This window comes from Cinclus cinclus, chromosome 18 (genome assembly GCF_963662255.1).
Source record: "Cinclus cinclus chromosome 18, bCinCin1.1, whole genome shotgun sequence".
NCBI lineage: Eukaryota > Metazoa > Chordata > Aves > Passeriformes > Cinclidae > Cinclus > Cinclus cinclus.
The window spans coordinates 13,698,227-13,709,894 of record NC_085063.1 but is presented as its reverse complement, the minus strand read 5'-3'; the positions used below and the strand labels follow the sequence as shown (position 1 = coordinate 13,709,894).

General features: G+C 45.4%; 1 protein-coding gene across 1 annotated transcript in view; it reads right to left on the bottom strand.

Moving 5' to 3' along the window:
• Positions 1–1,012: 1,012 nt before the first annotated feature.
• Positions 1,013–11,668, bottom strand: part of BCAS1 (brain enriched myelin associated protein 1) — a 35,500-nt gene continuing 24,844 nt past the window's right edge. Inside the window, exons 9-13 of the mRNA XM_062505081.1 lie at positions 11,165–11,329; positions 8,340–8,408; positions 4,899–5,036; positions 4,531–4,779; positions 1,013–1,087 (exon numbers count right to left, since the gene is read on the bottom strand). Coding sequence (XP_062361065.1) covers positions 1,013–1,087; positions 4,531–4,779; positions 4,899–5,036; positions 8,340–8,408; positions 11,165–11,329 — 696 coding nt within the window. The remainder of the gene's footprint in view (positions 1,088–4,530; positions 4,780–4,898; positions 5,037–8,339; positions 8,409–11,164; positions 11,330–11,668) is intronic.

Genomic DNA, 11,668 nt, shown 5'->3' with positions numbered 1-11,668 from the left:
CTTAATGTCACATCAATCACCAGAGCACAGGAATGTGAATAAATGTAAATAACAGACTTTGTTTCAAAATTGAAGCAGCAATTGATTGTTTCAAATGATAAGTATTAGTTTATTTAAGGATAAGGATGTCAAAATATACAGTGTTGTATCATTAAGATCAGCGTGGATTAAAATGTCAGGCCCCTGGTTCCCTGTACAGGCTAGGACTGAACAAACAGAAATCTTCATTTTCTGTAAAGTTTATTAACTGCAGTTATTACAGGAGTGTTGTGAAGCAGAGAGCTGCCTGGGCAGCTTTGATTTTGGTTTTTATTAGGATTAATTACAAGTACGGATATAAACAAGTATCAGGATGAACAAGTAAGTTTCCTATGATCTAAGGAACATTAATTCCCGGCGTTAGGGGACGTGGGTGCCCTCTTGTGTCCTATTAGAACCTTAAATAGTTTTTAATTTGTTATCCCACCCCGCCGGGCCAAGAGAGGAGCTGCCTCGATCACGTCAAGCCTTTGCATTTTAGCGTTTTAATTTACATTAATAACCAACGGGAAGCAGGAGCTGATCACCACGGGTTCTACCAGGCTGAAGGGCTCAGCTCGGATTTCAGCTCTATCGAAACCCCACCAGAAGTGACTCGGCTGTTTTGGCATTAAGCAGAACGTTTATCCCAGGGGATCTCTGGTTTTCCTGGCTGCTTTCAAGCTCTCCAAAGCTGCCCGTGCCTCGCTGCCCTCCTCTACACGTGCTTTGTTTTTTTTCTGCCATTTATTGAGTTCTCCGCCACCCTCGTCCCCTCTCCACACTTCAAACCATCCACACCACCTTCCTTTAAACGCGTTTCTTGGGGATCTTCAGAGCTGCTTCCTACAGGTGAGGAACAAACCGTGCCAGTGACAACCTGCAATGACACCCCGGTGTTTGCTGACAGCCATGGCAAGGAAAAGGAGTCATTTCTGCTGCCAGGAGCTCCCAGAGAGCTGCTGAGCCTCCCTTCAGCAGGCTGGGCTGGGCACTACTTGGGTTTCCCAGCAGGGAGGATGGACACGGGATCTGTCTGCACTTCTGCATCTGACATCCTTTTGGAGCCCTGTGGAACAGGAGAGACACCTTTAGAAACATTCCCAAGGGGTTCAGAATGGTCAGGTCTCCAGTGGCTCCATAGACTTTTTCTACCACTGATTTCCCACTCATTTAAATATTTCCCACTGATTCAATCTCCCTGCTTCTCTTTGTTTACCCTTTATTTAATATGCACGAATACATGAGCACCATCTGCATCATGAGAACCACACAGAGCTCCTGCCTTTGACTCTGCCTAAATGTGGGGGTTATTTTAATATAATTGTCTCAACTGGCACGGAAACAATTGTTTTCAGGAACTGGAGTCACATATCAGAGCCAGGCTGCTGTGTGCCTGTAGTATTGGAGTTTTGGCATGACTTTCTCTAAAATTTCCCTGCCCTAAACGCTTCACTGCAGCCCTGCTAAGAGTCCTTCGAGCATGATGAATGGTGTATTATAGCCAGCCCTGCTCTGCTCTAGGTTAAAGGAACATTAAATACTTTTATGCATGACAGATATTCGACAATGTTTGAGTGATAAAGCTTTTTTTTACACTGCAAACCTAATTCTGGGTTTGGAACTGCTCCAAGACACTAATCCACCTTAGATGAAGGAAATGTATAGCTCTAACTATACCAGCTACATTTTTCACTAACTGATAAAAACTTGGCTCTGGTTTAAGGTGCTTGGCCTAATTTTGCTGGCCTTGGAGCTGCCAAAATTTCAACAGCATGGACCCACAAACAATGTTTGAGCTCACTGTTACCACTGTGGGGTGTCAGTGCTGTTTGTAGCCCAAATCATGCCTTGATGGGCAGAAAATCCAGCATGACAAAGCTAAAGGTGACCCTGTGCTTTCCCTAGGATAGGAACTGGGCAGAAAAATGTGTGAATTGTCCTTTCCTGGAAATCTGAGTCGCCACTTCAGGACAGTTCTGTGTCACACGTGGAGAGTGAAAGGGCTCGAGTTCCTCATCCCCTTCAGGGAAGTAAAACCAGCAAGTTTTTTACACTGATAGGGCTCCACCTCACTGATCTTCTTTTAGTGTTTCACCTTGGAGGATCTAAGTATGAAAAAGAGCAGCCAAAAAATCACAGTGGACTGGCAAATCCTATCTAAAACTGATTGTAACCTTGTGCAGCTCAGCTGGCTGCAGTGGTTTCGCCTCTGCTTCCCCTCATGTTGAGTTTGGAGGATGCTCTGGAGCAGAATAAAAAGGGTTTGGCCATTTACAGGTAGGAGCAAATCCATCCTTTATCCATCAGCCAGTATCAAGGGAGCTACTCGGTCCAAATCCACCCAGGAACCTTAAAAACCTTCCCATCAGGTAAAGATTTCCCACATCACAGCAGTAATGGGGTCTGCCAGCTCCAGCTCCTGGCTGAGCAAGATGAAGTCGCTCCTAAACTGATCAAGGGAATAAGATGATACACTTTGCCTTTCTTCCTATAAAAGGGTGGAGGGAGCAGGCAGGAGAGGCGGCTCCTTGGAGATAATCCCCATTTTGCCTCATTTAGCACTCATTTTGCAGAGGTCACTGTTATTTGCTCACTGCAGTCTCCTGCTGCACCCATTTTCAAGGTGGTTGCTGATTAAAGCAGGAACATCAGACTGGTTGATGATTCTTGTTGAACTGGAATTTCCAAGCCCAAGGAAACAAACGAAAGAACTTTGTTCTGCTTTTTTAAACGGACAAATTCCAGCTCTGCCCTGGGATTCAGGAGCTGTTTTTGAATTCAGGAGCTCAGGTACCCCCAGCTCACAGCTTTGTGACAGTGAAGCTGGAACGTGCTGGTTTGGGCAGAGCATTTTAAAAAGCACACACAGCAAAATCGTGGTGCTGGAGTGTTTTTTCCCCCCAGATTTTGCTCAGGAGAAACCTGGGTTAGTGCAGCACATACTCTGATGGGAATGAATCCGAGTATTTTCCACGTGCTGAGCACTCCCAGCTCCTGACAACTGGACTGTGAGTTATTCCAGCTCAGGAAACAATGTTATTAATATTTTTTCTCCCTTTCTTTTCCTTTCTAATCTAACCTTTCAAAGACTCCCTAAATACATTTGCTACAGCTTACAAATTAATCTCTTTTACCATAGGAACAACCTTATCTGTGCTCAAGCCCTGCAGCTGGGCAGTGACGCTGTTTGCTTGCATAAATGGCTGCGGTTGTAGCCAAAATGTCAGCATTTGTAGCCAAAATTCCAGCATTTTTAACCCAGCTGGAAGCAGAAGCTGGAGCTGCAGTGCTCTAATCTGCATTCCTGCACTGTGACATCCTCCTGCTCTGAGCCATTCCCAGGGGAGCCAGGATCCAGGAGAGGGTGGTGTGAAAATACAGAATAGGAGCTGCTCAGTGAGCACAGGCTGGGAGAGCTGCTGGATCCACTCTTCAGTATCTCCTGCTCCCGTTCATCAACAAAAACCTGAATTTTTCTGCTGAGTTCTTCCCAGACAATCGAGCTGTTATCTTGAACTGACAATGTTGGCATTGGTTGGTGTATGTGATCTAATACCTTTAGATCAATGATTACACCTTCTGATCACCTAGGAGATGAGGAGATTATTTTTTTAGCATTGCAGAATGAATTTCTTAGCTCTTGGTAATCTTGGGGATATTCAAAGACAGGTAATAATTTTCCATGAGAGTTTTCCTATATGCAGACCTCATTGTTATGTGGTTTGCTGCCACTTTGGAGCACAATAAACTGACCAAATCAACGTTACTGTTGTCAAAAATTTCTTTTTTTAAAGACTTAATGGGAGAGGGAAGCTGCAGGAGCACTCTGTATAATTGCAGCAGAAGATAAGGGACTGAACAGCCAAACTGAGACAAGCAGCTAAAAATCAAATCCTACAGAACATCTTCCTCCACACTGATTCTGTTTAATTCCTCTGATTTTTACCTCTCTCCTTCCTTGATCTAAAAGCTTTTCTTGCCCTTTCAATCTGAGCCACCTTTCCTGAGTCTCTCTGTGTCTTTCATGAATTTTCAAGGTGTTGCCTCACTCCTTCAGATCTCCCTTTCTGGAAGAATTCTAAATTTGTGTCTTTTGTTCAACTCCACAAAGGAGTTTTGATTTTGATCGCCTCCCTCTATTTTGACCTTGCAGGGATTTTGTTTTGCAGGGATTTTGTTTGGCAAGGGACGTCCCAGCTGCACCCCCACGGGTTCCTCTGGCAAACCAGCTCCACCTCTACTTTCCCTTAATTAACACCCTGTAATTTGTAGGAACACTGAGTCATCCCCATAGCCAAGGCATGAACCCCAAACCCAGCACTGCGCCAACAATTCCATCTCATCCCTGCCTCAACCAGCACCCCGAGGCCTGAGCTTTCCTTCCTTTCCCAAAATCTTGCTGTTCTTTGGCCCAAAGCTGGTGAAGCCGATGCACAAATCCCCCACAGATCAGAGCCTGCACGCAGCTGGGAAATAGCAAAAAAAAAAAAAGAAGAGGAAAGAACGTACAAGGCCTTTAAAAAACCCTCCCAGGGACTGCCTCTTCTCTGTCTTCTTGTAGGGGGGTTCCTTGGCGTCGCCGCCGTTCTGGATGGAGTCGGGGTCGGCTGCTGGCCCCTCCTGGGGCTCTGGCTGCTCCTTGCCCTTCTGCTTGCCCAGCTCCAGCGTGGACTTCTTGTCTTTGGAGCCCTCCTTGCTCCTTTGGCCCCCAGGGTCGCTGTCAGACGGGGCAAGAGGCTTCTCTGTGGCGTTTAAAGTCTGCGGCGGTTTCAAACAGGGGTGGTTTGTAGCGGGGTGTTGAAAGAGTTCAGAAGGAGATCCGTAAATATGTTAGGGAGAAAAAAAAAATAAGATTTTTTTAAAAAGTGAAAGGCCACCTGGCAGGGAGGAATCCTGCTGCCCAGCAGGTTTTCATTGACAGAGGTTGGGATGGAGTCCTGCAGCGCTGGCTCAGGGAAGGGCTCCCAGGGAGCTGCTGGAATTCCATGAGCAAAGACTGCCAGATCAAACCATCCCTGCGTGGAGCAACTGCACTGATGTGTCTGCTGGAGCTGCTCGAGGAGCAAAGAACGAGCACAGAGAGTCACTGCCCGCTGAAACACCCCCAGTGTTTGCACCCCAAGAAGGGAGAGCACCCAGAAAGTGCAAGGAAAATATCTGAGAGAGGACAAAAGCCAAAAGACCCCACAAAGCAAAGGATGAAAACAAATTCCCTGTGAATGAGCAACACTCCACCTAAAAATTAACACCACAGGGTTTGGCTGTGGAAGGCCAGAACATCATAGAAAATTTCATGTACAAGTGGAAAAGGAGAGACGGGAAATCTTCCAAAAAAACACAGTCACAAGGCACCTGTCTAGAGTAAAGGGAAAGATTCTGGAACTCAGAGAAGTTCAGGATATATTTGAAATTCACACAAGAAAAATGGTATGTGGCACACAAAGGATCAGACAATGAAATTGTCACTTTACAATTGTCATTGTAAACGAGGGTGTTTTTGCCAGGAAATCTGCTTGCAAATAGGATTTTCTTTTTCTCTTATGCAAAAAAAAACTCCAACCCCCCCCCCCCCCCCCCCCCCATATGGCTTTATTTATTACCATCATTAAAACAGCACAAATTTGCCATGTTGAAAAGCTGGAAATCTCACATCTGCCCTCAGGCCATGGCCCAAGCTTAATGCTGTGTATTTTTCCAGCTTTGGGAATTTTACCATTAGTCTTGAAATATTTGGTGTTCTTCTGAAGGCCTGGGGTTATGTGCTCACACGCCAGGCTTAGCTTTCATTCAAAACAAAAACATTTTTAGATATCACTGTTTCAGAGAAAAACCTGAACACAGAAACTCTAGGGAAACAGAATGCAAATACACCTCTTGTATTTAAAAATAATAATAAAAAAATAAATGTTCAAGCCTGTCTAATTTTGGGGAAACAAGAATGGGATGGCACAACAATCCTGCTGCCTGCCTTTTTCACTCAACTCAAGAAATTGAATTCAAGAAAATTCTTGCTACCCAAACTTAAAAAACGTCGCATGTTTAAATCACAGAACCCATTTAATACATTCAGGCTTGATCAGGAGACTCCACTAAATTCGAGCTTTTGGGATGATTTATTTTTCCAAAGATGGATATATGCAGGTAAATATTTCCTCCCGCCTGGATTGCTCTGCTCTCAGTCAGCAGCTTGTGTTTGTGCAGAGAAGGTGAGGAGGGGATCACTTGTTTATAGCTCAGCAAAGCAGATTCAGTGGGGTCACAGGAGAGCACAGGACTCCACCGTGTCCTCTCACCTCACCTGGAAAATGACATTTTGCATTTGCATGCAGGAGCAATCCCAGCACAAGGATGGACACAAAACCAGTTTAATGTTGTCTCTGGCTCAGTTAAACTCTGGAAGCTCTGAGCTGCAGTTGGCTCCCAAATTCTCACTGGAATTTGCCTCAGCTCACCTTTGAAATGATTCTCTGGTGAAGCTGTAAATGTTCACCTCCACTGCAGCAACAACCACAGCCCTGGGACTGAGCCCAGACACAGCTGAGTTCAAAGGGGCCAGAAGAGCCTGGAACCCCCAGAAACACTCTGTGAAATCTGTGGCTTTGCTCTGTGGGTGTAAAATTAGAGTTTTTCCTCCCCACACGTGCCTGAGACAGCGCTGCAGCCAAAGCAGAGCAGTCTCCATGGCTGAGAGCAGGTGGGGCCTTTGATGTCAGGCAGACAAAGCACTTCTTAAAAAATATCCATAATACATTTTCAAGGAAAAAAAAAAATTAAAAAATACCCGACTCAAACCCTATCAGATAATCTCTTTGAGGTGTTTCATATTAACCTTGAAAGGCAGGAAATTGGCATATTTGATATTGATGGGAGCAGCTCAGGAAATGTGGAATGAAAGATGTTAATGCTCCTTATTCCAAAGGAGAGCTGCTCCTGGCAGTTTGCTTTGCCTCCCTCAACATGAGCAGTGCCACTGAAATAAAAAAAGACAAATGGACAGCATTTCCCCTGACATCTTACAGGAGACCTTGGTCCAAGGTTGATTTTTAAGCCTGGGAGTTTTGGAGCAGTGCTGAAATTTCTGGAGGGTGCAGAGGGGCAGGGATGGGAAGGGGAGAAGAATCACAGCATTCCAGAGACATTAGGGCATGATTTAAGGAAATCCTTTCAAAGAAATCCCCAAAAAAGGAAGAAGTCAGCAGCAGACCCAGTTTTCCTTGGGCTCCTCAGTGGAATAAAACTGTTCTACTTTACACCAGGGCAAGGGAGAGGAGGAGGAAGAACAATAAACTGATTTACAAAGATGGAATGAAGCTGGCTGCTCATTAAAATAATAAAATAGATCCAGGGCTGAAGCTTTTGGTGTCTTACCCAGATCACAAAACTCTTGTATGAAATAAGGATTGAGTGTCACAAGACAAGACCCTTCTATATTTAGGATGTTCTCAGACACATAATTTATAAAAATTAACCTTGGTGTCATCTGACACTGTGAAAATAGGAAGAGAGAGAAATAATTTTACAGTTATTTAAAAAAGGAAATTCTGAAATGTCACTTTTGAATGCAACTTCAGTTTTCCTCTTAAAGGAAACTGTCTATACACAGAACCTTGTTTTGCCTCTCATTACTGAGAGATGAATTCTGGATATCTTCATTTCCAGCAGATAAGGGTTTGGCTCTCAAATTAACAGAATTTGTATTTCTGATGAAAATAGGATTTTTCTGAAGCATTTGGAAAGCCATGAAGAATAGAATGCAAATTGCATACCCAAAGGTTGGGTTTAGAGTTTATGAACACAGAACGAAAGAAACAAAAACAGAACAAGAAACAAATATTTTCATGGCTTTTGTTACATTGCAGTGAACAGTTTTTATTCTCACTCTCACTTCTCTTTTGCAGAGTTTCCACCTGAATGATTCTTTCCTCAGAAGACAAGTAAATCAACAAAGTAAAAATAATTCTGTGTGTATTTGGTTCCACTGCCTGAGCCAAGGTATTTGCAGAAAGTCAAAAAGCAGCAAGAGAGAGGAAGAAGACTGAACATAAACCAAGTAATTATTTTAAGAAAAGGAACACACTCGGAAATAATTTTTTTTCTTTTTTTCCTGAGTGTGATGGTGACTCTTTAAAATCTTATGTAATGAGAATAGATAAAACAAACAGATAAGTTATGTGTAAATATACAAAGCTCAGTGATTGCAGCACCTTTCTCTCAGTGATTTTTACATTTCAAGAGGCAGAGCTGTGTGGAGGGAGGTGACAAGAACCCATCACCAGGGGATGAAAAAGTTCAGGCCAAAAATAAGAAGTTCCACTTACATGGTGATGTCTGGGGCTGGGAGCATCTCCCTCCTCTGAACTGGGGGTCCCTCCAGCACCCCTGACTGACTAAAATAACAAAAGGTCCTGTTTGAGGCATTCAGTCAGGATGACAACTCACAGGAATCCAGGTTTGATTTGGAAATATTCCCATTCCAGGGGGGATTTTGCTGGTTCTTTTCTTGCCAGTCAGGTTTCCCATCAAGCCTGAGCAGGGATCACCTCACTAAGCAAGAACCGGCTGCCAACCCTGCTGCTGGAATTTTCTAGGAAAGAGCTTTTTCTTGGTTTTCAGAGCCAAATCCGTCCTACAAAACCTACAAAACCTTGCTTTCTATTTATCCACCCTACTAAGAGCATGTGCTGTGAATAATTAAAGCCCACTCAGCTTTAGAGAGATGTTTTTATATTTTGTCATCAGCATCCATTTAATCCTGATTTTTGATTTCCACATTATTCCTACAGTCCTTAAATCTCTAAATAATAATTCTCCTTTCTTCCCACACTTCCCAGCTAGGACAATCAAAGCAGAGCCTGAGGCTGCAGCACTGGAAGGTCACTCAGAGCAAACCTTGACTCTGAAATATCTTTTTAAGGTAAAATCCCTTGCTTCCATCTAGGTTTAAAAGTGAGAAACCCCCATTTGACCAAACTGAGTAAATATTAAAAGCTTTGTGAGAATTTGTTTAAGCTCAGTTTACAATTAGGGGTACAAAGGGGACAACAGGAATGAGAATTTGTGTTTAAAAATGTGTTGGAGGGTTCAGTGTGTTCTCCTGGGTGCCACAGAAACAACAGAGCCCAGCAGCAAAGCATGAAATAAACTCCAGGATTTCAGAGTGCCCAAATTTAAATGTCATTTTTCATTGCAGAAGTTCAATGAAAACAATGAAAGGATGTGACTTTTGTTCTAAATTTATCTCGGGCGGAATTGTGGTTTGCTGCTGCTCTACATTTGTAACGTGAAGCACAACAGCACCAGCCCGATCCCACAGATGGGGTTACTGCACCTCAGCCCCTGATTTTCCTATAAAACCACAAAAATCAATACATGGCAGCAGCAGGAGAGAAAATGAAACCACCCTGTGGCAATTCATGGCTTTTGTGGGGAAAATCCTGCGCCTGGAAGGTGGCACTGCTGAGCCTGGAGTGTGTCTGTGCCTTATCTGTGCAGGAGGCTGCAGAGATGGAGGGGAGGAAGCTCAGTGTGGTCTGTGCTGGGGACAAACCCGGGCCAGAGCACACGAGGATGGGTTGTGATAAAATCTACTTTGCATTTGTGTTTGAGCAAATCCTCAAATGTCTTTAGAAAAAAGAAAAAATCTGCCCTACCAGTGATCAGTGTTACGTTTTCCCCTATGAACACTTCAAACCCAGATAAAAATAGCCCTGCTTTAGCCAACCTCTCTAATCCACCTCGTATTTTTATTATGATTATTTTTAACCAAAAATAACAGAGTAAAGACCTTGAAGTCTAGACAAAGCTCCCTCTTGCTGCCAGTGAGTCGAGGATGAAACAATCCCAAGGATTTCTCTCCAGAGCACTGCTGACCTCTTATCCTTGTCTCTGGTCACTTGGGCTTGCTGCTGGCCAAAGCTTCCCAAAAAGTTTTCTGCAGCGAGCAGGGTGGATTGGGATGTTTTCAAGTGGGGGAGGGTGGGGACAGCCAATACCCTGCTGCATTTGTGGCAACATAAAACAGTTATTCTCGATTCTAAATGCTCTTTATTGCCTGAAAGTTTGATTATGTGGGGAAGTAGGGCAGCACAGGGACTGCAGATGATTTGGGAACTATTTTCCTCTGGGAAGCAGGATTAGATCCCACTTCCTACCTTTCCTTTTTCCCACCTGACGGGTTTTTGCAGGAGTGACTGCCTCCTTTCCTTTCACGTGCCAGTTTACCTAACCTACGTAAAACTGCCAGAAAAAGTTGTGCCACTAAAAACCCAACTGCCCAGAGGCAGTGCAGGACAGGACAGGACACAGGGAGCTCTGCCAGTGCCCCGGGCAGCGGGAGATGGATTTGGAGGAAGGTTTGGAGATGGATTCCTTCAGGAGCATCCCACCGGGGGATGCGGTTTGTGAAGCAGAGCATCCTCGGTGTCGCGAACCCCCTGGAGCTCCCTGGGCTACCTCGGCGGGGAAAGGGCCACCGGAGCCCTCGGGACATTCCGGGAGGAGCCGCGAGAGGGAGATGCAGGACGGGGAATGCGCGGGGGGATGCGGGAGAAGTCCCAGCCGCGCACCCCTGAGCACCCCCGAGCAATTCTGAGCATCTCTGAGCATTCCGGTGCATCCCTGAACATTTCTGAGCACCCCTGAGCACCCCCGAGCAATTCTGAGCATCCCGGTGTACCCCTGAGCATCCCTGAGCATCCCGGTGCACCCCCGAGCATTTCTGAGCACCCCCGAGCATTCCGGTGCATCCCTGAGCATCCCTGAGCATTTCTGAGCACCCCCGAGAATTTCTGAGCATTTCTGAGCAGCCCTGAGCATCCCTGAGCACCTCTGAGCATCCCGGTGCACCCCTGAGCATCCCTGAGCATCCTGGAGAATCCCGGAGCACCCCTGAGCATCCCCGAGCATTCCTGCCCATCCCAGAGCACCCCTGAGCACCCCTGAGCATCCTGGAGCATTCCTGAGCACCCCTGAGCATCCCTGAGCATCCCCGAGCATTCCTGCCCATCCCTGAGCATCCTGGAGAATCCCGGAGCATCCCTGAGCATCCCTGAGCACCCCTGAGCCCCCCCCAGACGAAGGCCAAGTGTTTTCCAAGCCTCGCCCCCCAGTCCTCCGAGATTCCGAAGGGAAAAGCTGCTCTTACCAGCTTAAAGAACTTCCTCAGGTTTGCCTTGGGCGTTTTGCTCTCCCCTCGAGGTTTCACCTCGGCGCTCTCTGCGCTCTTGCTCTCGTCCCTGTTGGGAGCCACGGCCTCGAGAGCCACCTCTGCCTTCTCACTGCTCACAGCCTCTGCTTCTTCCGAGGAGTTCTGGGGTTGGGGGAGAAAGCAGACAAAACATTCAGACTCAATCCGTGAGGAGCTGGTCGGTTTTTTAAAATTTTATAATCAAATGGGGCATAAAAGCATCCTCAGCTTCAGTGTTCTCTTCAGGAGTTTGATCAATCCCAAATGAAAAAGAGCAAATAAGGGTTAAAATCCCTCCAGTTTATATAAATTGAAGAAATAACTTGGTTGCTGGTTCCCAATGACAAGAATCTAGCTTTGATTACAGTGTAAAAAGAATTAAAATGAAATTATGCACAGCAAAGCATGTCCCGAGGAGATGAGGCTAAAGTAAATCCAGTAAATATGAGAAAATTAATACTC